At 38.1% G+C, this 25,723-nt stretch overlaps 1 protein-coding gene across 1 annotated transcript in view; it reads left to right on the top strand.

Annotated features, from left to right (window-relative positions):
* OGDHL (oxoglutarate dehydrogenase-like) overlaps positions 1–25,723 on the top strand; it is a 50,508-nt gene that overhangs the window by 1,812 nt on the left and 22,973 nt on the right. The window contains exons 2-14 of the mRNA XM_009334614.1: positions 4,486–4,665; positions 8,320–8,422; positions 11,791–11,906; positions 13,856–14,010; positions 16,937–17,083; positions 17,645–17,735; positions 18,247–18,426; positions 18,809–18,937; positions 19,320–19,499; positions 19,769–19,921; positions 21,285–21,387; positions 22,001–22,129; positions 24,487–24,637. Of these exons, the coding sequence (XP_009332889.1) occupies positions 4,486–4,665; positions 8,320–8,422; positions 11,791–11,906; positions 13,856–14,010; positions 16,937–17,083; positions 17,645–17,735; positions 18,247–18,426; positions 18,809–18,937; positions 19,320–19,499; positions 19,769–19,921; positions 21,285–21,387; positions 22,001–22,129; positions 24,487–24,637 (1,817 nt within the window). The remainder of the gene's footprint in view (positions 1–4,485; positions 4,666–8,319; positions 8,423–11,790; positions 11,907–13,855; positions 14,011–16,936; positions 17,084–17,644; positions 17,736–18,246; positions 18,427–18,808; positions 18,938–19,319; positions 19,500–19,768; positions 19,922–21,284; positions 21,388–22,000; positions 22,130–24,486; positions 24,638–25,723) is intronic.

Here is a 25,723-nt window from a genome sequence, read left to right as displayed (position 1 = left end):
TGCGGGCCAGGGTGCTGAACGTGCGGGCCGGGGCGCAGCCCGTCGGTTGCTCGATCAGCAGCAGTGAATTGACAGAGGGATGTAAACGTTGCTGGTGGAGCAGGGTCGTGGAGTGGACCCCGGGTAATTCAAGACGCGTCTTAGAAACGTGTGAATTCTTTTCCAGGTTAACTTTGCGCCATGTGCTCACAACTGTAATGAACTGTAAGTTCGGGAGAGAGAGATTCGGGGAATCTCGGCGAAGTAAATTCAGGGGAGGAGAATGACGCCGCGTAATTTTACTTTGTTTCGTCAATAAAACTATAATTTTTGGTTTCTTGAAAACCATCTCATTTCATCAGCTGAAAGCTGTAGATACCTACCCAAGATTTTCACTGACAGCAATTGTTCAATTTGGGCTTTAATAAAACATGTTAAAAACGTTGAGAGTTGAACTCGCCCTCTTCTTAAAAATCCAGAAAAATTCATGCTGTAGTTGTATGGCTGAAGGCAAGTTATGATTTTGTCATTCTGCTACGGAAGGTGGTGGAAGTATTGGAAAATAATGTCAAGAGACACCAACAGCTTATGTGGTGTTGGTTATGGTATTGTTAATAATTTGACTCTGCAGGCCACTCGTATTTCATTGTTTTGTCCAGTATGTCCAGCATGGTTTAGAGAGCCGATCTGTGCTAGACGTTTAGACGTTACATTCTCTTTCTTCTTTTTCCCCTTTATTTCCTATTTTTCCTCATGTTCCTCCTTCTTGGATATCTCCTTCTTATCGGAGGGGATGTGCCTCCGTCTAGTTGATGATACGAAGAAGCTTTATTTTTCCTGGGCTTTAAAAATCATGCTCTACTCACTTTTGCGTAGAAACTCCAATTAATCAAGGCTCCTCAAATTATTTCCCTCTCGGAAGATTTGACGGGACATGTCTTCCCATGTATGCTTATTTAAAACTGTTTGTAATATGGCTGTCACGTTCCAATGAGCGTATTCAGTGTTACTAGTGTTTTTTCTAAGAATCTCTCCTTTCTATGTATACCATGGTTATATATCAAGGAATATGCATTTATTTGCGTAGGAGCTTTTATTCTTTGTGCAAATCCATTCTCGATGATTTGCTGCTTTTCCTTGTCTTTTGAATTTCCTATCCTTAGAGTAGCCAAAACAACAATCAGAATAAAATGACGTGGGCTCTGAAAAAGGCATCATTATTTCTCCTTGAAGCATGGTGTCAGGGCCATAGATCACAAGGGAGAAGCTTCACAAGGCTCAGTTATTACTATCACAAGATTAATACAAAACTGCATGGTTGGATATTTAGTACATAATGCCTGCCATGTTATCCTGTATGCAGCCGCTCTGCCGTGAGTGTGTAATCACTTCCTTGTTCTATGTACTTGGAAAAAGTGTGGGGGTTCGGTTTTGTTTTGACTTAATCTTCTTTTTTTCTTTTTCTTTTTCTTTTTTTTAAAATGATGTAGTGATGCTCAGTGTGTGTCTTCTAAGACTTGACTGTCCTCACTGCAGTTGATAAATATGGTGATGTCACTAGGAAAAAAAGCAAACCATCAAGATAACTAATGTTACTTGTTATTCTAAGTGCAACACTGTTTATTATATGAGAGTAGAATTTTGCCACTGAATCACTTGAATTGTATTATATTACTTGAGAAAATAATGGTTAACTACAGTATGGATTTGCTGACAGGGGAAAAAAAAAAAGGAATGTATCATGTATCACTATTGTAATTTTTTTTTTACAGATGTATTTTTCTATTATAAGTCTCCTTTACCATTTTCTTAAAGAACTTTACTAATTTAATTGAGAACCTGCAGGTTTGCTGTGAGACCAAGCTGGTCTTCTGTCTGTTCAGTCACAAGGCAAATGCTGTTGCCAAAGACTGACACTGATACACAGGACTTGAGGACTATAATCTGGTATCAATCTTGAAAGACACTGTAGAAATTTGTAAAGGCTTTGATGGATGTGTATCTAGAAAAAAAAAATTTTTCTGTAGCCAAATGATGTATTTTCCCTCCCCTCTGATTAAATGTCAAGCCTGCCCAGCAAATCAATAAGTTCAAAAATGCAATAGGAAAAAATGGTGTGGGTTCCTTCCGTCCCAGCTGGCTGCATCTTCAGATGTAAAGATTTTGAAGGTCTGTCTTTATATTTGTGAGTTTGCATGAAGAAAAGGTCCTATGCTTATTCTCCTTAAACAGGTAGCTGGTTGGGCAAGTCTGTTTGGATTTTGTTAGCAACTGTCTCAGCAGAGCACTTGTCTAAAAACATATTCAGTTGTTTGTGGGACTGTGCTGTGATAACTTTTACATCTACATGAAAAGCTTTTGACTCAACAAAGGAATAGTGATATTACTATCATCATTGTATGTGTATCATGGTGTTGGAAAAAGTGAGGGTGGAACCTTAACATAAGCGAAGCATATTTTTTATTAAAACTTTGAATGAATACCAAATGTCAGATTTGTCATGGATCCAAATGTGTGTTTGGAATTTCCTAATTTAGTGAAAGTTAATAACTGTCTGTGGCCAAAATAATTCCTCCAGTCTAAGTAGCCTTAGCTGTAACACGAAGGGATTGTATCTGTTTTGCTCTGTCTGGGTTCTGCAAACTCTCAGACTGGGTGCTGTATAGGCATGGAGTCAATACTGTTCTTAACACCGAGTAAGGAGGTGTATAGAGAGAATACCAGAGGAAATGCACTTACACTAATACGCTCTAGCAGACCTATCCAGGATGTGGTGTAAATTCAGACTTCTGATCTCAGTGCGGCCAGCAAGGTGTCAAGGTAAGAAGAATATAGGAAGTGGGTGTAAATGAGGGAAGGGAGGAGGAAGGAATTCTTCATCAGTGTGTCTGGAACTGACCGCCAAGCGTGATCTGTCTGCCTTAATTTGTCATGGCATATGAAAGTTAGGCTATGTTTAGATCAAGACTGTGTAAGAGCAGGGTGATAAGTTAAGGAAGTTTATCATATTTGTATCAGTGCAGCTTTGTATTAATAAAGAAGTCAGAGAGGTGCGTTAAAGCAGCGTTTCTCGGGCAGTGGCTTCATGCTAACGATGAGGTTCCTGCCCGCAGGTTCAGTGAGTCCCCCCACCTCCATAACTTGAACTTGGAAGGTTGGGTGATGTTTAGCTCTTGTATGCTGCCCCTCTCGTAGTGTTTCTGAACGCCTTAAAGCTTGTAGAAATTTCAATATGAAGACTTTTTGTTAATGAAAACAGAACTTTGTAAATATTTTTCTGTCATGCAGTGTTGGTATTACGTTATTTTGATTCTTTTGTGTGTTCTGTAATGAATGTATTAAGTAATGTTCTTTTTAAAATCACATCTTTGGGCTACTTTTTGTCTTTTCTGGCACTGGTTCCTTGAAATGCGTTGGTTCCAAGCTCACAGCCAGGGTAAATAACATGCACTGTACAAAACGAAATTTAGCTTTTGCAGTTCTTCTATTCCAGTCACAAAGATTTTAAAGTTTTGAAATAGCTTCCTTTCTTTTCTAAGTTAGCCAAACTGAGGAAAGTGTTTTATGACCTTTCATTACCTTTTATGGAAACTGTAAGCTAAGCACAAGTATCGATTAGTCCCCTGCTAGTGCGGGCTTTCTTCTTTGTTGGGTATAAGCATCTCGGATGTTTTATCCCATTCTGCTGCCGTCTGTTGGCATCCGTATATCTAATACCGTTCTAACCTGGGACAGCGACCATCTCATCAGAATGGAAACGGTTCAGGAAAACCAGATTTGGGCATATGTGGAGGAAGTGACTTGTGTAAAAGTGCAGAAGGAAATAAAAGGATCTTTCGTTTGTTGTGATTCAGTTTCCGAAATACGTACACTTCTGAAGTTATCACTTGCACCTGAAACGAGGTCCATAATTTCTTTCATAGTAAGGTAACCTAAGCTAGTGAGGAAAGGATCTTAGACCAGAAGCCTCACTCGGAAAAGCTGTAATTGCTTTTAAACAGCTTCTTCAAGAAAGGCCCTTAAGGACTGATTCTGATTTAGCATATTCAGTGAGTGTCTTGTAGTATCATAAATTCCTTAAGTATCATTAAAGGAATGGATTAATTTAATTTAGTAAGGTTTTCAGTTTTACGGGCTTGATACCTCTTTACCAGCAGCATAATATCATACCCATTACTGGTTGCCTGAATAAACATCACAGTTAAAAAGAACTGTGTGAATGAATAATGTACGAAGATGCTTTGCACTCATATGTGCTGGAGAGTTTTTTCCACTGAACCAGCTCAGTGTAAGAAATGAGGTGAAAAGGGCTCTGTGTAAATGAAACACACAGTTGCTACCGAGATGTGGACATATCAGTGCTCTCTTCTGGCTGGCTATTAGTGGTACTTAACACTGTAATGTAGCGAGGTACCATTTGCAGCTTGAAGGAGCTGCTTTTGATTGAGACTTTTGTTTGAGGTAATAAATTTTCCTTCTTCTTTCCTTCCCTGTACACATGTCCAGTCCTGGGATTTGTTTTTCCGAAATGCTAATGCTGGCCAAGTGTATGATCCCCATCTACCAGATCAGTTGGAAAGAAAGGCATCGTTTCTTCAGAGCCATGGCCTGGCCCAGACACCAGGTAAAGCTGAAAAGCTTGTTGAAGATCACCTTGCTGTGCAGTCTTTGATAAGAGCATACCAAGTAAGTGTACTTTGGGGTAGGTGTGGGAGGGCCTCTCCTTTGCAAACAACATTTTTCTTCCTTTTTATGTTCTTGTTTGTCTTCTGGTCTTAACTCTTGCCTGTTGTCTTGCTTGTGATGCAAAATGTCTTGCACTAGACAGTCTTTTCTTCCCCGCACAGTGTCTGAACACTGAGGTCCTGGATTCAGACTGGGATGCTCCTCTGGGTTAGCAAACTCAGGATTCAGATTACCCACAGCCCTGATGCTGGTCATCTGACTTAACCTGGAAGCTGTTTACGGAGATAGTCGCCTGTGAAAGGGAACACGATTCTATTGGGTTTTGCCTGTTTACCAGGAGCAGGAGCCAAACATGTCAAAGCTTAGCCTGTACTATTCTTTTGGCGCTCTTGACTGTATTAAGATTTTGTGTGTGTGTGTGATTCAGTAAGTTACTTGACCAAATTGGAAAACTAAGTTATCCGAAATAGTTTTGCTTCATATGAAGGGAGTTGTCCTGGATATGCTGGTACGGATGAATCTCCTGATGTGTGCAGTGAAATAAGAACTTTTCCCTCTCTTCAAGAGCAAACTTTTCCATCATCCAAGTCTGTCTTCACCTCTGGGAAAGTTTGTTGTACGGTTCTAAATGTCGCTACCTTTCTTTAAGAAAGGAGGAAACGTGCTTGCCTTCTCATATGTCTAGTGTGAATTTTGAGATTCTTGATTTGAGCAGGATTATGGGTAAAAAGAGAGGAGAAATAATGAGTTGACCAGAAGTTGAATTTTGGGAGGCTGACGCTACTGAGTTTGGGTCAGCTTTGATGAATTTCTTTTAGAGAGCTGTTCATCAAAGTTGACTTTGTTTCACGGTCAGATTTTTTTTAACCCTTTTATTAAATTAAGAAGTTAAGTCTAATTTCCTTTTTTCTTCTAAAAGAAGGAGGATTTTGGAAATAGCACAGTGGTTTTGGTTAGATGTTTTCTAAATGTAAAACAAGTTTAAACGTTTTTATTTAGACTTGTCTTTAATATCTTAATTTCAATAAAAGGCTTAGAAACAGTGTGAAACAAAAAAAAAAAACCAACCCGCTAAACATGTAGATCTGTGTTGAGCAAAATATTCCAGTTTGATTTTTAAACTGGGGGGGTTTTGCCTTTTTTTTTTTAAATAAGTATGTAATTTCCCAAAAAGTTTGCTACAGTTTGACTTGAGCAGATCTGTTCTGCCCTGCGCTAAGAATTTTGACTCCTGTTTGCTATCATCAGAGGAATAGAAGAGGCACTTTTTTAAAAAACTTTTTTTTCCGTGCACATCACATTGTCACCATTGATTCAGATAGGAACCGTGTTAATCCAGCTGTTGGAGAGGTGTAGAAAGGTTTGTGAATATAAAGAATATATGAAATTTGCTTAGAAATAGCTATGTAGAAAACAACCACTTCAGCCCATTCAGTTTTGCTTGCAGTAAAAATTTGTTGAAGAATTAGAGAAAATTGGAGAATGTTAGGCTGCTTTGACACCCATTTACTTGAAAATAGTTCAGGGATTGCCATTTTGTTTCCTGTATTTGAAAGAGCGTGGCATCCGACTCAAGTGATGGAACAGCAATGTCTGTGTAAATGGCAGGCACCCATGTGTCTGCGACAAACAATGAAAGAGGATTACCTAAGGCAACTGTCTGTTTTTAAAAGGTATTTAATACCCTCTAAATTCAGTGTTGAAGGGATACGATCAATTTGTGACCTTCCTTTGCCTGATAATGAAATGAAATGGAGAAGGATACAGAATTTTCATTTCTCAAACCTGTCAGTATTTTATGGTTTTTGTGGTAAACTGCTTTGTGGTCTGTTGAGCTGGTCTTCTGAAAAGGCAGTTAATCTATTGCTTTTTCTAATGCAGAGCACCGGACACACTGAAAGAAGGATTTCCCGTGAAATGTGTGTGCTTAACAAAAATGAGTCTAGATAAATTAATTTCTTGAGTCTTCTTTTATAATGCAGATTTTTTTTTTGGCATCTGTGTCCAGAAAATATGATTTAAAAGTCTAGTTTCAGGTAGCCTGTACTTGCATTTAGTCAAATTTATGGCAATTGATGAAAATATTCCATGCATGTATTTTCACAAGGTTGATCTCTGATTTTTGCAGTTGTTACCATTTTCTGTATCCAGTGAAAGAAGTAGAAGTTATTAAAAAATAACTTGATATTGAGGAAAATACTGTCTTTAACTAAAAGACCAAACGGCTCCTGGATCGTGATATGGCACAGCGCTTTGCTGATTTGCTCCTCTGGGTTTTGGCGTTCTTGCTAATCCCCTTCCTCTTCCTACTAATGCTGCAGAGCAGATGTAGCTTAGGGAGGTGAATTCTTTCCCGTTGACGCTTGAGTCAGAATTGTTTGCTTAGTTCCAGTCAGATAGACTTTGTGCCGCTGTAAACAATGAGGTGGCACAGATGTTGCCGTGGGCATCGTTTGGCCTGTCAGAGTTTTATTACTGGTGATTCATGAGATGCAAAGAATCTCAGAGGCCAGGCTGAATTTACAGGGCTGGTGGTTCTAACAGAGATGCCGTATTTCTGTTTGCTTATGAGTGGAAAGCATTTTGTTATGAACTCTCCTGCAAATATAGAACATTTGAGTAGTGTTTTTACAAGTCAATTCTTGATGAACCACACTTTAATCACACTCTATTACTGTGTGATGCAATTCGTTATTAATATTGCAGTTTATTAATTTATTTTTTTCAGAGACAATTAGGATACTAGTAGTGTGAATAGAATTCTACCCAAGTGATCTGAATTGCTCCTTAAAAAGAAAAATATTAAGGAGAAAATATTCATATATTAATCTATAAAAAGCTTTTAATGAGTTAATTTGGTACATGAGAATCATGCGCAAGAGACATTATATTAAAAAATTGTTTTTATTTGTGGCTCTGTTGACTCAATTAGTTATTTCTTTTGTAGCAATGTTCTATGTTAATATAAGGCACTAGTTTATAGCAACTTGCGGCATGCATTAACACCAGTCATATTGATAACTGAAAGCTGGCTAAATTCCCCATTGAATCTGTGTTCTTTGGTGTCTTGAGTGTCAATTTTATCATAGATGAAATTCCCAAAATTTCATGAATGAAAATAAATGCTATGTGATGTAGAGCTCATGAATAGTGATCCCTTCGCTTCCAATATAAACTTCTTCAGCACCAATCTATGTTTTAGGTCAGCAATGCTGTATTTTAGTATTCTGCAGGTGTGGAAAGGAGGATTCAGGCAAAAATACAAAATGACTGAATTAGCAAATGATAGGATCTATAGACTAGTCCTAGTTTCTTAATTTTACCCAGAGATTCAGAGTACAATCTTTAGCAGTTTATTCTTTAGACTTCAGTGTAATTCCAGTTTAAATTGTATGTCAGACAAAATAAAGGTTATGTTCTAATATGTATTCAGCAATTTTTAATAGAGGTAGTATACATATGAGAGATATAATGCTTATTTCCTGTTCTTATGGGAAAACTTGGGAAATATGACCCTCTCGTGTCATTAGTGGTGTTTGCTTATTTGACTTCCTGGCCAATATACATACTATGGAGAGGTGTCAGTGACTGTTTCCCTTCGTCTGACTTTTGTTAGTGTGATTGCATTTTTCTCTCGCTTTCCTCCTTTTTCAGATCCGCGGCCATCATGTGGCTCAGCTGGATCCCCTTGGAATTCTGGATGCAGACTTGGATTCATTTGTTCCATCTGACTTAATCACTACAATCGATAAACTTGGTGCGTACACTGTATGCCTTGTTATTCGCAATGGTTTTTTGTCTTTTTTGTCTCATTGCGCTGCGGTGATTTAATAAGGCATTTCAGGGAAGCTTCTACCTTTTCTGCTTGCTGGTATCATGAAATAATTTCTTTGAGCATCTGTAAGGAGGCTCAAATTTCAGGACGATGGAATTCCTACTCTGAGATCACAGGTGAAGTTCCTGTGAATTCACCTTCTGATGAACGATGATTATAAACACTTCGTAAACCCCACAAATCTTATGGTTTTGAACCACACCAGAAATTAATACTATTCAATACGTTAGGCCAAGACTCTGGTAATCTAAATTACTTTTATACCATCATGCTTGATACTTGTTTTGACTGGGGACATCTGAAAGCTAGTCAATAGCAATAAACAAAGCAATGAGCAAAACACTGGATGGAGGAACTTAGGGTAAATTTCATACCAAGTCTGGATTCTAGCCTCTGATACTTCCTCCTTCTGTATAACTTGAAGAAGTCTGTTTGAAGTTATCAGAAGAAAACACGGAAAGTATAGAATTCTTGACTCGTGTATATAATCCAAAGGTGATCATTTTAGTTTACTGCTGGAAGAGTGTAATACTCTAGGGTTTGCTTTTGCAAAGGTTGTTCTGGTTGCTAAGAGGGCATGTCTTTGAGAAATTGCACTGATCAATTTCTTTGCTCCTCTCTGCTTGAATAAAAAACCATCTGATTGATTTTTCTCTACTCTTCAATCTACCTGGTATGTTTAGAAGGTGGTTTTCTACTTGATAAAGACACTGAATCAATTTGTCTTTGCTACGTAGGGAAGCTTTTTGGACCAGACATAAAACATAATGCAAGTAGTAGATAAAACACATTGTGCTTGATTTTACTGTAAGTATATCTACTGCCTCTTTGCTGCCGTGTTTTGTATTTCTGGGGGTATTTTTAGGGAAAGAAGCAGTTCTGATCCTTGATCATATAAAGGCAGCGGAGTGCTTAAGACTGTAAATAGAGAGGTGCTTACACAAATCAGGGGTTCTCTTTGAAGTTTGTCAGCTTTACTTAAAGGAAAGTACCTACTAGAAAATACATTAGGCATTTACTGAGTAACTATAATTTGTTTGGAGCATGGGTCAGTACAAATTTCGTTAAACTCTACAGATAGTTTAGTACAGGGTGTTGTGACTGGTCAGAAGGCAACATACTGAAGCCCTCGTGAGCATAGGAAAAATATGCTAGACCTCTGAATGAGATGGGGGGATGTGTCTGAGAGTGTAACTGAGGTGATATTTCAGTTTGTGAGGGGAAACAAAATTTCTAACCTCAAATGTTGCCTATCCTTGAATGTTCCGGGCAGGAGACTTATGAAGGGTCTCTGGTAGTACAGAAAGCACTTTAGCGTTCGATTTTTCTGTGCATTTTCTTTGTCCTGTCTTCTGGTTTCTTTTTTGAGAAACCTTCTGGTAGGAAGTTTTTTTCTGGGAGTTGCTTCTAAAAATGCAGCTAGTTACAGGTGTACTTACCGCGTGACTCAAGTTACAGAATCGCTTTCAGGAACTCTTGGATTTCAATAAGGTTCTATCTCTTTAAACATGAGGTGATGCTTCAGTAAATATGCAGTGCTGCAGTACAAAGCACAGATGTTCTGTGTGTGCCCGAATCGCTCCTGTATGTGTTCTGGTTTTTGCATGACAGAACATGAAGAGCCTGTGAAGTCTGAGAGAAAATCAGCAAAGGAAAAAAAAAAAAGGATGTTAGCACTGCTTTGTTTCCAATGACACTAAAGCCCCTGTCATCCCTTGTGTCCCTCCCCCCTCTTCCTTTTTTTTCTCTTTCAAAAAAAAAAATTTTTTTTTTTTTTGGCATTATAGAAAACCAGAGTTAATTTGGTGCTGGAAAAACCTATTACAGTACCAAAAAGGAGAAATAGTGGTACACACACTTTTTTGGCCACTCCAGATTTGACATTTTAATATGTTACTAAAATTATTATTAAAAACAAAATTAATATTTTTAAATATATTATTTAAAAATATATAATTTTAAAAACACAAAATGTGTTTTTACTGACAGTGCTGTATAATAAAAGTGGTGGCAACGCAGTCCTATGGCCTGACTTCAACTCTAAATGTTAAGTTCCGTTGTTATTTCATCTTTAAATTGTTTCTTTGCTTTCGTCTTCAGAAAACATTTAACAGGGAATACGGAGCACTGTTCTATATTGATTTAAGACTTACATGCAGGCTGTCATATTGGTGTTAAAGAGGATGCCTGCAGCTTATCTGGAACTAAGATAATGAGTTCCAAATTAAAAATAAAGAAGCTATTTTTAGTTTTTAAAATATTTTTACATGTGCACACACACGTATATAATTTTTATATATATAAGTTTCTTTAACTGTATGTAATGTGTACTATAAGTTTTATACATTTGCTTCTTACAATTGTAAGAAGCTATTTTTCCTTTCTTCATTTAACAGGTCTAGATTAAACTTTATCATGTAAAGCCTTTAACTTGCATTGATACCACTCTTTCAGTCTTGTCTGTTGTGTATTTTGGCTTTTGAAACTGCATAAATAGTTAAGTGAAATATTTTCTTAAACCATATTCTCAGCCAGAAGAAGTTTAGATATGTCTAAATCAAGACGGGACAATACGCTTAAACAAGCCCTTGTTTTAGTTGGGGGTGGGTGGGTGTGGAAATCTGTCTGCTTTATAAGGGGTCGCCGACTGGGAAATAGAGCTGTACAGGCCATTACATGGCTATTTCAAACTAACTTCCTATAGAGAGAAAGGGGGTGGAGAGAGAGACCCTGGAGGTTCTACCAGAGTGTTTGCACAGCATTACATTGAACGTGTTCTGTATTTTCTCTTAGTCTATCTGTTAATGTTGTATAAAGTAACTTAGTATGCTTCCAACCAACTGGTTCTGCCTGTGAAAAGTGGTTCTTGTGTTTGTTGCTCGTGATAGAGCAAGGAAGAAATCCCAGTCGTTACAGTTAGTTATTTTACTAAACAGTGAAGTGCAAGTAATAATATGGAGAATTGATGGTGTATATGCTAATGTGCTAAAACATAAAAAGGTTTGGGTGATTTTAATTTCAGTTGTTCTACCTGAGCATTTAAGAAAGAATGGTTTGGTACTTCTAATCAAACAATAACTATTTAATTAAAACATTTCTTTTTAAAATCCAGACTAAAGTGCATTGTACTAATGGATGCCTCCAAAATATTCACACTTTCAATTTTTAATCTGGTACCTTCTTTCTTAATATTGCTTTATTAAACTTAATTCGTCGTGGTTTGAAGAACAATGCTGGTTTCCTTTTTGTATCCTGCCCTGCTTCGTGAATTGATAATGTACCTGTTGTAGGGTTTTATGGTTTGCATGAATCAGATTTGGACAAAGTCTTCCAGCTGCCTACAACCACCTTCATAGGAGGGAATGAGAACAGTCTGTCTTTACGAGAGATCATCAAACGGCTGGAGGTCAGTGGGACGTTTTTTGATTTGTGATTTTTTTCGTCCAAACAGAAGTGAATTTTTTCCAGTTGTCAGTCACAAAAACTTATCACTTGTCAATTATTAGTAGAGCATGTAAAGAATTCAAATGACATTAAAAATAACCCTTGTACTGTTTCTAGAGATGGCAGCACCATTAGTTTCATTGCCTGGATATCTGAAATACATAGATTAAGGATGAGTATAAAGGAGTTGAATATGGTAGAATACGAATTCGGGCCCTAGTTCTGTAAAGAGCTGATGTTGTTTAAAAGGAGTAGAGCCTCTACAACTTGTCTTTTAAGTGTCCTACCACAGATAAAACACCTTTGCATACAGTACTCGGGACGTGCAGGGGTTGCTCTCAGAGCCCTAGCTTTAGTGAGACTTTTACCTGAGTAGAAATGTGAGGATTGGGTACCAAATTCACGAAAGCCCAGATGGAGCTTATAGATAGTGATGGCCCTTGTTTTCCATCCCCAATGCTTTTTCTAGAGTTTCATTATCTGATAGGTGATATGGTTATGCCATGTGAAGTCATCAAAGCTAAAATAATTTAAAGCAAAAATAATTCAAAGGAATAAATATAATTAGAGGGGAACTCCAAAGAGCAAAACAGCTCTTGGTGATGAATTTGTAAACTACGGAGTAAGTATTGGATATTCCCGATTGTGCCTTTTCCAGGATTTTGGAGTGCTGAAGTTGTAGAGATTTCTGTTGCATGGTAATGAAATCCATTGGGAGTAAAAAAGGGCTAGGGGTGAGGAAACATTTTAAAGGATGAAATACGGGTGAGAGTTACAAGAATGTAAAAATAAAAATAAAATAATTACTGAGCATACAGGAGTTCATGGCTTTGACCTCTTGCAAGTGTGAGAGAAGGGTTGACTTGCACGTTCCACTATTACATCGGCTTAGCTGAAGCATGGTAAGTTGTTAAGCCGCAACATTTCTGCTGTGCATTTGAGCTTTATATTTGCTTTTTGGTTTTTGCACTTCTTGCATGTCTGTGCAGCAATTTTCAAGAGATAATCCTTAAAATTGTAATGTGCAAATAAATGGACAAAATCAATAGCAAAATCTAAAAGCCTCAAGGAACTGACTTGCGTCAAAGAGAAATAACCCTCTGGTTCCCCTCTTCTCTCCAGAGCTTTGGATTTTTTTTTTTTTTAATTGAAGTTAACATCGAATTCCTTTTTAGAGGCAGTAGAGAGCACATACTATGTGTTCAGAGTGGCTTTGTCTCAAATTAAACTCACAATGGGTCTTACTTCTGTTGACTTGTATTTTGGGCACATTTTTATGGTGAAATATTCTTTTTAAGGTAAGAAAAAGAAAATTTAAAAAAATGCAACAAGGAGATAAAATTTCTGAAGTCTCTTTGCATTTTTCCCTGTCCTTTCTCTGCTCTCAGCTGCTTGGATTCTTTTTCAGATTTCCAGCCTTTTGAGACTTGACAGTTATCAGATAATCTGCGTGAGGCTTCGTAGCTGTCTTCTCATTGTCTTTATTGCTTGATTTCAGGTGACATTTAAAAAAAGACAGGGTAAATTTTGATAAATGACTTGAGATCTTTGCTTGTGCATCTAAAGAAAAGACTATTATGCCTGTTCAAGAACAGTAGCGAGTTAGATGAAATATGCCAGTCAGTTTAAGGCAGGTTTATTGGCCTACTTTGAATGTATTACCAAATGAGAATCTTCCAGATTCAAAATTTTGAAATGTTACTTTGTAGAGAAAGCTTTCTGGCACAAAACTAGATTCAGTAAAATAATTTATTCGCTTATAGGATTACTGTGGGGAAGATACAATGGAAGAGGAAGAAAAGCTAGCTTTCAGAAGAGTAATATATACAGAAAATTTAATTTAAAAATGTATTTGTTTCTTCATGGCCCATTAACTCCTAAAGCTTCTGCGTCGGTGCTTTCACATCCTAGAATACCTACTGCCAACACATTGGCTTGGAGTTTATGTTCATCAATGATGTGGAGCAGTGCCAGTGGATCCGGCAGAAGTTTGAGACGCCAGGAGTTATGAAGTTTACTAATGAGGAAAAAAGGACTTTGTTGGCAAGGCTGGTGCGCTCAATGAGGTACGCTGGGGTGGTGCTGGGAAACTGCTCTGTGACTGCTGGGTGTAAGCTGGTGCGGTCTGTAAACTGCTGAGGTGGAGGTGAAGAGTCTAAGTGAAATCTGGAACACGGGTGTAGTTAACCTGGCTGCGATATCAAAGGGAAGTGTGTGCTGTGAGGTATGTCAGGGTCTGCGTAGTGACTTGTAGTATTCTATTTTCTGAAAAGGCAGGTTGTGTTCTGTAGCACTTGTGCAGCCTTTGGTGGCATATCTAGCAATGTTTTCATTGGCTTGCGGAGATGAACTGGGAAAAAATTGTTTCAACAGACTAGAAATATGCATCTGTGTTAAAGTTTCATAACCTGTTTCAGAAAATAGGTGTCAGAACGTCAGACACTGATCTTCTGCTATATTCTGTCTACTGTGCATCTTTCTGGTAGCACATGATCAAAGGAAGCCATCCTAACAGTCAGCTCAAGGAGAGTTTTTAGATGGGTGAAATGTTGACATGAGTGGTGTTTGACTTGTTGGGATGCTAAGAGTCTCTTTGGAAAGCTGTGCCAAGATGGGACTGGATTTGAGAGGCACAATGTGATTTCGAGTCCTGTTTTTTGCCCTTTTCCTTTTGAGGTATGCCAAGATGTGCTGTACTGTTGCATGACCTGGCAGCAGGAGCTTTGGTCTCTGCAATATATGAAAGCATGTTTGGAAACAGCTTATTGATTGCTCCCATTGTGGCCATCTGTATGGAAATACTGTGATCCCAGAGACTGAATTACCCTCTCACCCCTAGAAAAAGACTGTCTGCTCAGGCACCAGATTTATTACAGTTCTTACAATCTGAAACAGTTTGCATATCCTTTGATAAACACAAGAGTTAGAGACTTATAAAGACATTTTTGGATTAAGCTTCTGTGTTCAAAGACTTAAAAATGAAGTGCTCATTGGAGGTGTTGGAAAATATTTTTGCCAGGTTTTGTTTGCCAATATTATAGCAAGATTGTCTGGTTAAAAGTTTCATTTAAACAGAAACAAAAAATTCACTTAATGGTCAAACGAATATTGCACTTGAGTAAGTTTGTTTAACAAGCCCTCAGTATAAACCATCTCCATTTATCATGAGACAAGAATTTGTGCTTTTATTCCTGCCTACCTAAGCTGTGGAAAGATCTGGGGTTTCTAGTAGCATGAAGGAGCCGAACGTTCATCTTCTGCCAAATTAATTGTCTGCTGAAAACAGAAGAAAAGTTTTACATAAATTTCTATTCAGCTATCTCTAGCGTGCTTTTTTTGTCTGAAAATGATCAAGAAAAAAATCTGGTTTTGCGGAAAACTGGTTGTGCTCTTGAGATTTGTGGCTTTGTGAAGCAGATAGTCATCACTTTGCTCAAGAATACCGTTTTCAGAAATGTTCATTTCAAGTACTACATACTTCAGGTACTTGAAACTGAATTTTAAAGTAGGATTTCTCATCCTTTGTGGTGTTTGCTGTTAGGTTATTGAACAAAGGGTCATTTTTAAGTTTTCCTCCTGTAAAATATTCATTGTATATCTTTGAGCTACTTTGTGTATGCATTAGTAAACATGTTAGACCCTGATTGCGTAGTCTGCTCTGGGCATCATCATCTTAAGCCTGTGCAGGGTCAAGCATTTCTAGATTATCCCTTCTGAGAGCAACCATCTTTCATAAGACTTGCACCTCGTTGGGTACTGAACACATGCACTGATGGTGGATGAGCTGCCAGCCCTTGCGAACTCACAGTGGCATATGGGGGACTCGCAAGATGTGACTGTGGAATGCTGTAGTTCTGCACAGTTAGTGGCAGTTTGCCTCAAATAATGAACTTTCTGCTTGTCCAATACTGGTTTAACTTGCAGCTGCAAAGAGGAGGAAAACAGCATGTACAACCACCACTGTAGGACTTGCTGTTCAATGGGACCCACTTTCAGTTTATATAAACTGGCACAGCCCCGCAGACTTCCCTGAGGAATTCTGGCAGCGTAGCTCAGCTGAGGGTCTGGCTTGTCGCTTAGATGCCTGAATTGTGAGGGTATTGATGGGTGAGCTAAGGAGAGTCTTTTGGCAACTCTTCATTTTGCTACTTTTAGGACTTCAATCTAAAGAGGTAAATGTCAGCATTCTAAGTGAGGAATAAGCTGAGTATTAATGGATTATGGCAGTGTTACGAGTCGAGGCATTGCACAGATGATGTAACCAATACAATTATTTTCATGAAGATGTATTTTCTTTGCCTTTTGTATCTCCAAGCTTTACAAGATACAATCCTTTCAGCGTTTGTTAAAAGGTACTTTTCAACCACTCACACTGCCTCTGGCCCAAATGCATTAAAGAATGAAAGAACGTAGAGCTGTCAAGGATTGACATCTTTTTGCTGCTGCAGCTGAGGCAGAGATACCAGTGTCCTAGTTCTTGGCACGTTACCAACCGTTACATCACACAGTCCGAGGAGCCCTGCCATTGAATAGGACCTGCGAAATAGGCATGCTTTCAACTGTATTTCTCAAAGTTTTTAATCGTTACTTCCAGAAAATAAGGTTCTCTGTTATGTCGTCTTTAATCCATAGAAGAGACTTCTTTGCTGTTACTCTGCCTTCCCAGTGGTCGGTATACATGGGAAGGAGCAGAGTTTAACTTGGGAAGTGACTTTTGTCTGAGGTGGAGACTCTTCTTCCTGTCTGAACTGTTTCAAAGTCCTGGTAAATACTTCTCAGATGGAGGAGAAAGAACACTTAATTCTCTCCTATGTCTCCCTCCCTACATGTGACTTACTTCCAGGGGCCTGAAAGCATGTATTCACAGATGTTTTAAAACAGCGTAATGTAATTTTATTTGCTAAAAGATGTTTGACAATAAGTATTTTCTACATTATCTTAATACAAACACTCTTCCCTTTTTTTTTTTTTTTTTATTTCCTTTTGGCAAAGATTTGAAGACTTCCTTGCTCGCAAGTGGTCTTCCGAAAAGCGATTTGGTTTGGAAGGATGTGAAGTAATGATTCCTGCACTTAAGACCATCATTGATAAATCCAGTGAAATGGGAATTGAATATGTTATAATGGGGATGCCTCATAGGTAATGTCAATGGAAACCCTCCAAGAAATGGGCTTATTGTCTTAAGACAAGTTTCGGGTTCTAGAATTTTATTAACAAAGTTAATATTGGAGAAGCTAGGGTAGCAAGAGTCAGTCATAGCAAGTAATGGGAACACAGAACTGTACCAAATACCTGTCAGTGAGAGGCTACAGGCTTCACAGGTAAATGCTAGCGAAGCCATGGTATCGATCCCATTGCATAGAGTCTAGAACTGAGAAAGCTTGGCGAGATAGTATCAAACTTACTTCTGCAGTCTGACTTAATTAATTATTAATATCATGTTAAAACTGCTAGATAGCTACAAAATTCATTGCTCATACTTGCATAACTAGGTGTTATAAAACATCTGTGGGAATGCATTGGAGGAACTTTGCAGTGGGAGGAGAAGGGTAGAATGAAGGGTTTCAGGTTCAAAAGTTTGAAGTGAACTTCTTACCTGCAAATTTCTGACAGAGATGGCTTGCTGATTTTACAAGTTTTATGCTGTTAACTCTGTTTATTACTATTTTTGAGACATAACTATGTTTGGAATTTTCTTAGGGGTAGGCTGAATGTATTGGCTAACGTAATCCGAAAAGAGCTGGAGCAGATCTTCTGTCAGTTCGATCCCAAACTTGAAGCAGCTGATGAGGTAAGATGCTTCTTCAATAGATCTATAGAGAGAGGTTAACATTCAAGGTAGTTTTTAGTCATTTTGGTCATGGTTAATACGAAAATAGCATTATCGGCTGCTGAAATGCATTGTCGTCTTTTCTAGTTTGAGGAATATGATTTGGTGAAATTTCATAACAAATTTAAAGACTATACTGTACCTCTAACGTGCAGAAGGTGTCTTAGGAATGACTGTAGATGAGGAAGTTCCAGGTCATTTGACTGAGTTTGTAATCTCTAAGCATCTTTCTTTGTTTCATATAAATGAAATGAGTATCAATATTCTGTAAATATTTATCCAATATTGGATAGGGACACTAAGATAATAAAATAGAAACAGTGTTCCAATTTGAAATTACGGTGTCAAACCCGTAGCGCATGCTGACGTACAATTAGCTAGATGCATTTTTCAGACCGAAGCACAAATTTTAGGTGTAGTCAGTCGGATGATTTGAATTGTTCCTGAATTGTGACTACATCTTGCATGTTAGGGATCTGGGGATGTAAAATATCATCTGGGAATGTACCATGAGAGGATCAACCGAGCAACAAACAAGAAAATCACTCTGTCCCTGATGGCTAACCCTTCTCACTTGGAAGCAGTGGATCCTGTCGTGCAAGGGAAGACAAAAGCCGAACAGTTTTATCGAGGGGATACGGCAGGGAGAAAGGTAAAGGTTTTTTTTATATAGTAACTCTTACTGGTAGTTTTTCATATTATTTTTAATAAAAATAGTTTACCAGTAGTTTTGTATCACGTAGTCTTCCTCTCTTCCTCCTTCACAACAGGGATATATCACCTGTTGAACTAGGTAGGGGTTTTGACATGGTACTTCAAAGGTAACTTCAGGAAGTAGGCTTAAAACTTCCTTTCATTTGCAAACTGAGCAAAGGCAGCAGGTTGCTGACAAGTCTATGGTTTATTGTAAAAATACAGTTCTGTTTTATAAGCACTACAGAATCATGGAGCAAAGAAATCCTGCTGAGAAGCTTAAATTGCAGTTCTGCTTTCTAATACATATGTGGATATGTGTGTATAATCCTCCCTCTTAGGTTATGTCCATATTATTACATGGGGATGCTGCCTTTGCAGGACAAGGAGTGGTTTATGAGACGTTTCATCTTAGTGACCTCCCATCCTACACCACAAATGGCACTATTCACGTTGTGGTCAACAACCAGGTAACGAGTAGAGCACTTTCCAATCAATTTGTCTGCTGAATAGTTGCTAGTGTATTTCTTTTTGTTCTTGTTTGTTATTAGCTGGGTGCATTGTCCCCTCTGTTTATTAGAATGGTTAGCATGTTCCTGAAAATGATCATAGTATCTAGCAACTCTGAGTGGATAATATTTTATCACCTACATTTATTTCATTCAATTTATAACACTTAATTGGATTAGGTTTGCTTTGTTTTGTTTTTAAGGGAGCAAAAAGAAGCTAGCTAGCCAAAATGAAAAGCTGATACTACTGCTGTGTAAATGACTATTAAATGAAAACCTCAAGCGTTCAAAGCAAAGCAGAGGGAGATGCCCACATTTTAATGGAAGTTTCTGGAATTTTTAGATTGGCTTCACCACAGACCCCCGTATGGCCCGTTCGTCTCCATATCCTACTGATGTTGCTCGTGTGGTCAATGCTCCCATTTTTCATGTGAATGCCGATGACCCTGAAGCAGTGATGTATGTGTGCAGTGTAGCTGCAGAATGGCGAAACACATTCAATAAAGATGTAGTGGTTGACTTGGTAAGTCTTGGTTTTCTTAACTTTTCATTCTCTGTATTATGTACTATGTTATTTTTCTGTGGCTTAGAAGACCCCATTAAGAAACATATTTTGATTTTAATGGCCTTTAGTTTCTTCATTTAAAAAAAACCCCACACAACTAACAGCCTCACAAGAATCCATAAATGTTTTTATACCGTAAAACTCCTAAAATCTCTGTAGAACTATGAAATTGAAAGATTTCATTTTACGTTTTTCCTTACCAACAGAAACGATCTTTCCCTTTGCAGGTTTGTTACCGTAGGAGAGGGCACAATGAAATGGATGAACCGATGTTCACCCAGCCTCTCATGTACAAGCAGATTCATAAGCAGGTGCCGGTGCTGAAGAAGTATGCTGACAAACTGATTGCAGATGGGACTGTAACACTGCAGGAGTTTGAGGTACGCGTCAACAGTAAGGGAACTTAAGAAGCTGACAATATGAAGACACAACTGTCACTGTATACTGCCTGCTTAAAAACCTTCCTTTCATTACTGTGATAAGTCTTCACCCTTTGATACTTTCTGATTCAATTTGATTTGGATTTTCATTTAAGATAGATAGTATTGTTGTAACAAAAGGACTGAAAGTGCTGTGAAGTAATTAATACATATTGCACAGAAAAATTTGCTTCAGTTCTGAGATTTGTAAAAGGTGATCAGATGTGAATGTTGGAGATGGAGGCATTTGTCAGCTGTTCTTAATCTCTAGAATAATGATTCAGCAGTAAGACAGTATTTGAATGCTCATAGGTGTAACTGTAGCTTCATATTGATAACCTTGGCAGGCTTGTATCCAGCAATAATGCAATAAAATCAATTTAACCTTTTTATTTTCTTGCAATAATTCAACGAAGTTCAGAGATCATTTGAAATATTCCAGAAGGATGAAGCGTAGAGGCTGGTGCCTGTATTAAGCTGGTTAGGTCTTTACCTTAATCTTTTTGAAAGTGAACGTGTGGAGTGCAGCTGCAGCAAAGGGCCTTCTGAGGAGGTGTGGTTAACTATATAGTGACACAGTATTGCAGATCAACAAAAAAGCAGTCTGTGTAGGTGCATTCTGTTACCCGCAAGAATGATCACAGCTCATGCAGAACTAGCTATCCTGAATCGTTGTAAGAGTGTGCCAGTAGTGGCATGGGCTTTGGTGATTGGATCCAGGATCCTGGATGGATGTTTTGCTGTACAGACTGAGCTCAACATTGCTGTTAATTACTTTAAAGGTTAGCTAGCTCAGTAATTTGAGTGTGGTTTTGGATTGAAACATAGATTATTGCAGAGGCATTCTGCCTCTACAGAACATGGCTTTGTATCTGTTGCCATTGATAGGTGTGGCCAGCAGATGCTTAGCTAAACTCTCCTAGCCAGGCTAGTTTTCTAGGAGGTTCTGTTCTAGTCTTTAGTGGCTTCTGTATCCTGAAGTATGAGAGCTGGATAATGCTGGTCTTAGAAGTATGACTGTAAATTATATTTGGTACTTCAGTTCTGTGTCATTCTAGAGTACTGCTTGCAACTTTAGCTCTTGGTACTCCCCTCAGTAACACCTGTCCAATAAACTAAATAATTTATTTAGAGTTACGTGGGTAAACATGTTTCTAGAAGGCAATTTGATCCTAGATAAAATGAAATTGTTTGTTTGCATAATTGTAACTAAATTTTCTTCTGGAGTTAAATAACTTTTTGTCATACTGAATGGTAGGTGTCATCTGTAAGATAGAAAGGTGTTATGTTTACCTGTTTTAAAAAGAAAGTTTTTGTTCTACAGGAAGAAATTGCGAAGTATGATAGAATATGTGAAGAAGCATATACTAGGTCAAAGGATAACAAGATCCTACATATCAAGCACTGGCTTGATTCACCTTGGCCTGGTAAGAAGTGTCTTTTCACTTACCCTAGTGTTAATATTATTGTGCTTTTATTTTGAGTCCATATTCTAGGACTCTTAAATGGTTTTTGTCAGACAGTGTTCCTTTAAAATAAAATATGTGACCTTTGGTTTGCCCCTGCTAATAGTAAATAAAACATTCTGCCAGATCAACTTGAAAGAGGTGCTTTTCTTAAAAAGCATGCAAAGGTGTGACTTTGAAGAAGGCACCTCTTCAGTTTAGCAGAGAAGTGTTTTTCCTGTAACGTTAACTGACTGTGCTTTCAGGAGGAAGGACTATGTCTCGTTGTCTCATGCTCCTTTTTTTTTTTTTTTTTTGGGCTTGAGGTGCCACATCCTGTATTGGCTGCCTCTGCCCACATAGTTGGACTTCACAGGGAGGGAAAGCAGAAACAAAACAGATCATTGTGTGCCTGTAAGATCAAGTTCTGTTGTCATGCAGACAATCAAAATGATTGTGTCTCCCAGTGAAAGGTGAAGAACTAGGCTGATGCTTAGAATGTCTTTTAAGAGTTGTGAGTTTTTAAATAAATTGTAGATAGTGTAGATATCTCTTAATCAGTCCTTGAACATCTCACCAAATCTTTTACTTCCAGGATTCTTTAATGTGGATGGAGAACCCAAGAGCATGTCCTGTCCTCCAACTGGCATTTCAGAAGACCTGCTGACTCACATTGGCAATGTAGCTAGTTCAGTGCCAGTCAAAGACTTCAAAATACATGCAGGTCAGCTGGAGTCTTTGTTTCTCCTAGTGGCTACGTTTCTTGCTCAGATTTTATACTTCTGCATGCGAGGTTGCTGTTGGGCCATTTCTCAAAGAGGAAAATGCCTGTGACTTTTATATTAACTCTTCCACCCTATGGGCAAGGAGAATGTGACAGTTAAGGTCCTGCTGCTTTTTCTCAGCATAATGTTCTTTCAGTATCACACCACTTCTGTTCCCTACCTCATTAAAATAGATTTTCCTCTGAGGGAGGTAAAAGTCTCTTTGTAACATTAAGCTAATACCTCCTTTCATTCTTCAAGTCCTTGTGGAACATGCTGCGTCTATGCAGCATGTTTGTGGGACTTACTGAGAAGTAAGGCACCCATCTCAGGAAGCACTATTAATGGTTTTTTTAATGCTAAAACCAGTGGTAATTTGAGGTCTACTTAAGACACTTTTCTTGTAGTTAGATAACTTTCTACTCAGGAATATAGCTTGGTCTTTTCAGATCTGGCAACATTGCTGATACACTATGAGCCTAATTTTAGTACAGCTGAATGGACGCTGTGTGGGCAAATTCAGACACAGTTTTTCTTTCAACTTACCATTTAGTGTTGTTGGTAGCACAAATGTAGTGTTTTCTCAAAAAGTCTTAGCTTTTGGTCTAAAGAGATTAAATTCTGAATTTGGCATCTTTTACAGTAAGAAGTTAAATGTGCCTGTCTCACTGGGGAGCGCCTGGCACTGTGGCACAGTTCCGAGTTAATTCTTTTACTCCCTGGTCAGGTTGAAGTCTAGCAGCTCTACAGGGAGCAATAACGTGTTCACTCCATGGGGAAACATGGAGACGCTTTCTTTAGGGATCTTTTTTCTTTGGTTGGCTGGTAGGGAATGTACTTAGGATCAGGAGAAAGAGCTTCTTTTTCTGGCTAATATCTCTAGCTAATCTTTCTTCTCCAGAGTCGTCCGTCAAGGAATAAAGTGTGTCTGCTGTACGTGTTGTGTGTTGTGTTCCTTTGGGACAATTAAACACTGTTACAACTAATGATGATAGGGCATTCCCAGTTATCAATTGCAAGCTTGTTGAGCAGATACAATTAATAGATGAACTTTAAAATTCTTCTACACATTTGTGCACTTTGTGACACTGATAAATTTGAAATTATAGTCAGCCAATAAAATTTAATATTAGACATTCTAATTAAAAAGGTAAGACAGTCTCTCTTTAATAACTTGATTAACTATTGACACTAAGTAACACTTGCCAGTGTATAAGATAGATTTATGGTTCAAAGCAAACTTTGATCTGCTAGATTCTTTTATGCAGTTTAAAAGGCCAGAGAAAATTTTGGGAGAATTGGAAGGGGAAGAGCAGCTTTGAAGTACTTTGTCCTTCCACTAGAATGAAACAGCTTAATGTCTTGCGGTCTTTCAACAAACAATTGGAAGATTATTTTGTTTTATCAAATGCTTAGTATATTCTAAAGAGAAAATTTTCAGGATTTTTTTTTTTTTTTACTTAAAGTGCAATAATTTTGATGAGAGAATAGTTTTATGTGGAAAGAAAGGGCAATTTTTGTAAAAATGGGGAAAGTTAACAAAGGGAACTATGGGAAAATAACAAAGAGAACAGATTGTCAAAAGCATCAGTGCAGATGTGAAAATAAGATGGTGTCACTTGACACGGTCTTACACTAGGCTTATAGTCTCAAAGCTGGAAGCACCCGTGTGCAGCTTTCAAATTTTATTCCCTTTGAAAGTCACACTGTTGCAACTTGTGCTTTGGCTTCCCAAGTTATAAAATATTCACTGGCCCCCCCAAAAAAAAAAAAACCAAACCAAAACCAGCTTTTGGATACCAACTGAAAAATCCATTGGCAGCTGCTACTATTTTGTATTTATATGATATTCATAGTATTGATTAATCTGGCCTGTTTCTCTTTGTAACATCTCCAGAAGTCCGGTAAGACAAATGCCAAGAAAAAATGAGAGAGAGAAACAGAGAAGAAAAAAATCACAAACCCAATAGCTGTTACTTTCAGTCTCTTCTAAAACAGGGCTTGGTGTTAGAGATGTGAAAATAAACCTTTAATAAGAAGCATTTCACCATGAATCTTTTTAATTGTCCTCAGTAGTTTCTGACACAGCCAATCTTATTTTCTTCTTCTAAAACAAGGTATGAACATTTTTCAACCCTTTGCCTGGGAAGTAAGTTCTTTTACTTTGCTAGCAGTTCAGTTCTAGAAGAACAATTTGTAGACCCTATTAGGATCTGTGTTTAACTTAGCCAGTGGGGAAGGAGAATGGTGAATGTAATGTGAATATGAAATGTCTCTGAAGTAGGTCCATTGATTTCTAATCTTTATTCCCATGTAGGACTCTCTCGGATTTTGAGAGCCCGCTTGGAAATGACCAAGAACAGGGTTGTTGACTGGGCCTTAGCAGAATACATGGCTTTTGGCTCTTTTCTGAAAGAAGGGATCCATGTCCGACTGAGTGGACAGGATGTGGAGAGAGGTACTTTTAGGTGAGTACTGAGATAACTGTTAAATGCTGTCCCATATTTAAAGAAACACCTTGACATTTTTTAAACAATAAGGTTTTCTGTGGGGAAGGGGAAGTTGAGGCTATTCAGCATCAATCTGGATGTTACAGATTCTGGCAGTCAAGAATTATCAAATCTCCTGTGTCTTTGTAAACGGCATTTTAAAGAATTGTTTTTAAGGCAGAACAAATGTTCTTAGATACTTTCTTCCTTCTCTTGCTGAAAAGCAGAAATGATTTTTTTTTCCTGCTTTTTAACTAAAAATTCAGCTGCAGTCCATCTAATTGCTGAGAAGTAAAAGAAGGATATTTGCTGCTGCAGATTCTGAAGTCTTTTAAATACCATTCCAGTGGTGGCTGCTTGGAACTCGGGTATCCTGTGAACAAATGCATTGCCAGTTGGCAAGGCTTTTTTAAGTGAAACAAGATCCTTCGTACCGAGACTTTTAATGACTATGGAGCATGAATGAACGCAGAACCTGATCACTTGGTAAAAATATATATGGTTCTGCTGCCTTACCTGATTCTCTGTGGAGTGAAATGTTAATGATGTATTTAATTGAAGCCTTTGATGCGAAGCCCATTGCTGGGGGTGAATGAACTAGCAGCTGCACTGCGCTTCATTGCGAATGCTTGCAGAAAAGAGATAAATCTTCGTGCCTGTCTCCTCTGGTACAGCGCTCTGTTTCTGTGCTGAGCTTCATTTGGTATCCAGTCTTTTGGGCTTTCTTCTTTTTGCTCCCATTCTAATGTCAGTTTAACAAAATCCTTCGGATGAGACCTCTCCCCTTCCCCCCGCCCTGGATTTCTCATCCTCCTTGATTTCAGTACCGTGTTCTTCTAAAGCAGTGAGCATCTCCTGGGAGAGGAACACACGTGTTCATTGTTTAGCAACCTACCCACCTATTTCAGGTGAGTGCTTAGTCGTGTCTGGCACACGCCTATAGACTTGTCTTGAGAATACTGATTCTCTGTATTCCCAGTTCTCTCACTGGTGGAAGAGGATTTTCCAGAACTACCATCCAGATTTTCTTGATGTTTGTTTAAGATAAAAATAATTGTTGTGCTC

The sequence above is a fragment of the Pygoscelis adeliae genome, unplaced genomic scaffold (assembly GCF_000699105.1).
Source record: "Pygoscelis adeliae isolate BGI_AS28 unplaced genomic scaffold, ASM69910v1 Scaffold361, whole genome shotgun sequence".
NCBI classification, from domain to species: Eukaryota; Metazoa; Chordata; class Aves; order Sphenisciformes; family Spheniscidae; genus Pygoscelis; species Pygoscelis adeliae.
The sequence above is the reverse complement of the archived record's forward strand: the minus strand, read 5'-3'. Positions and strand labels throughout refer to the sequence as shown.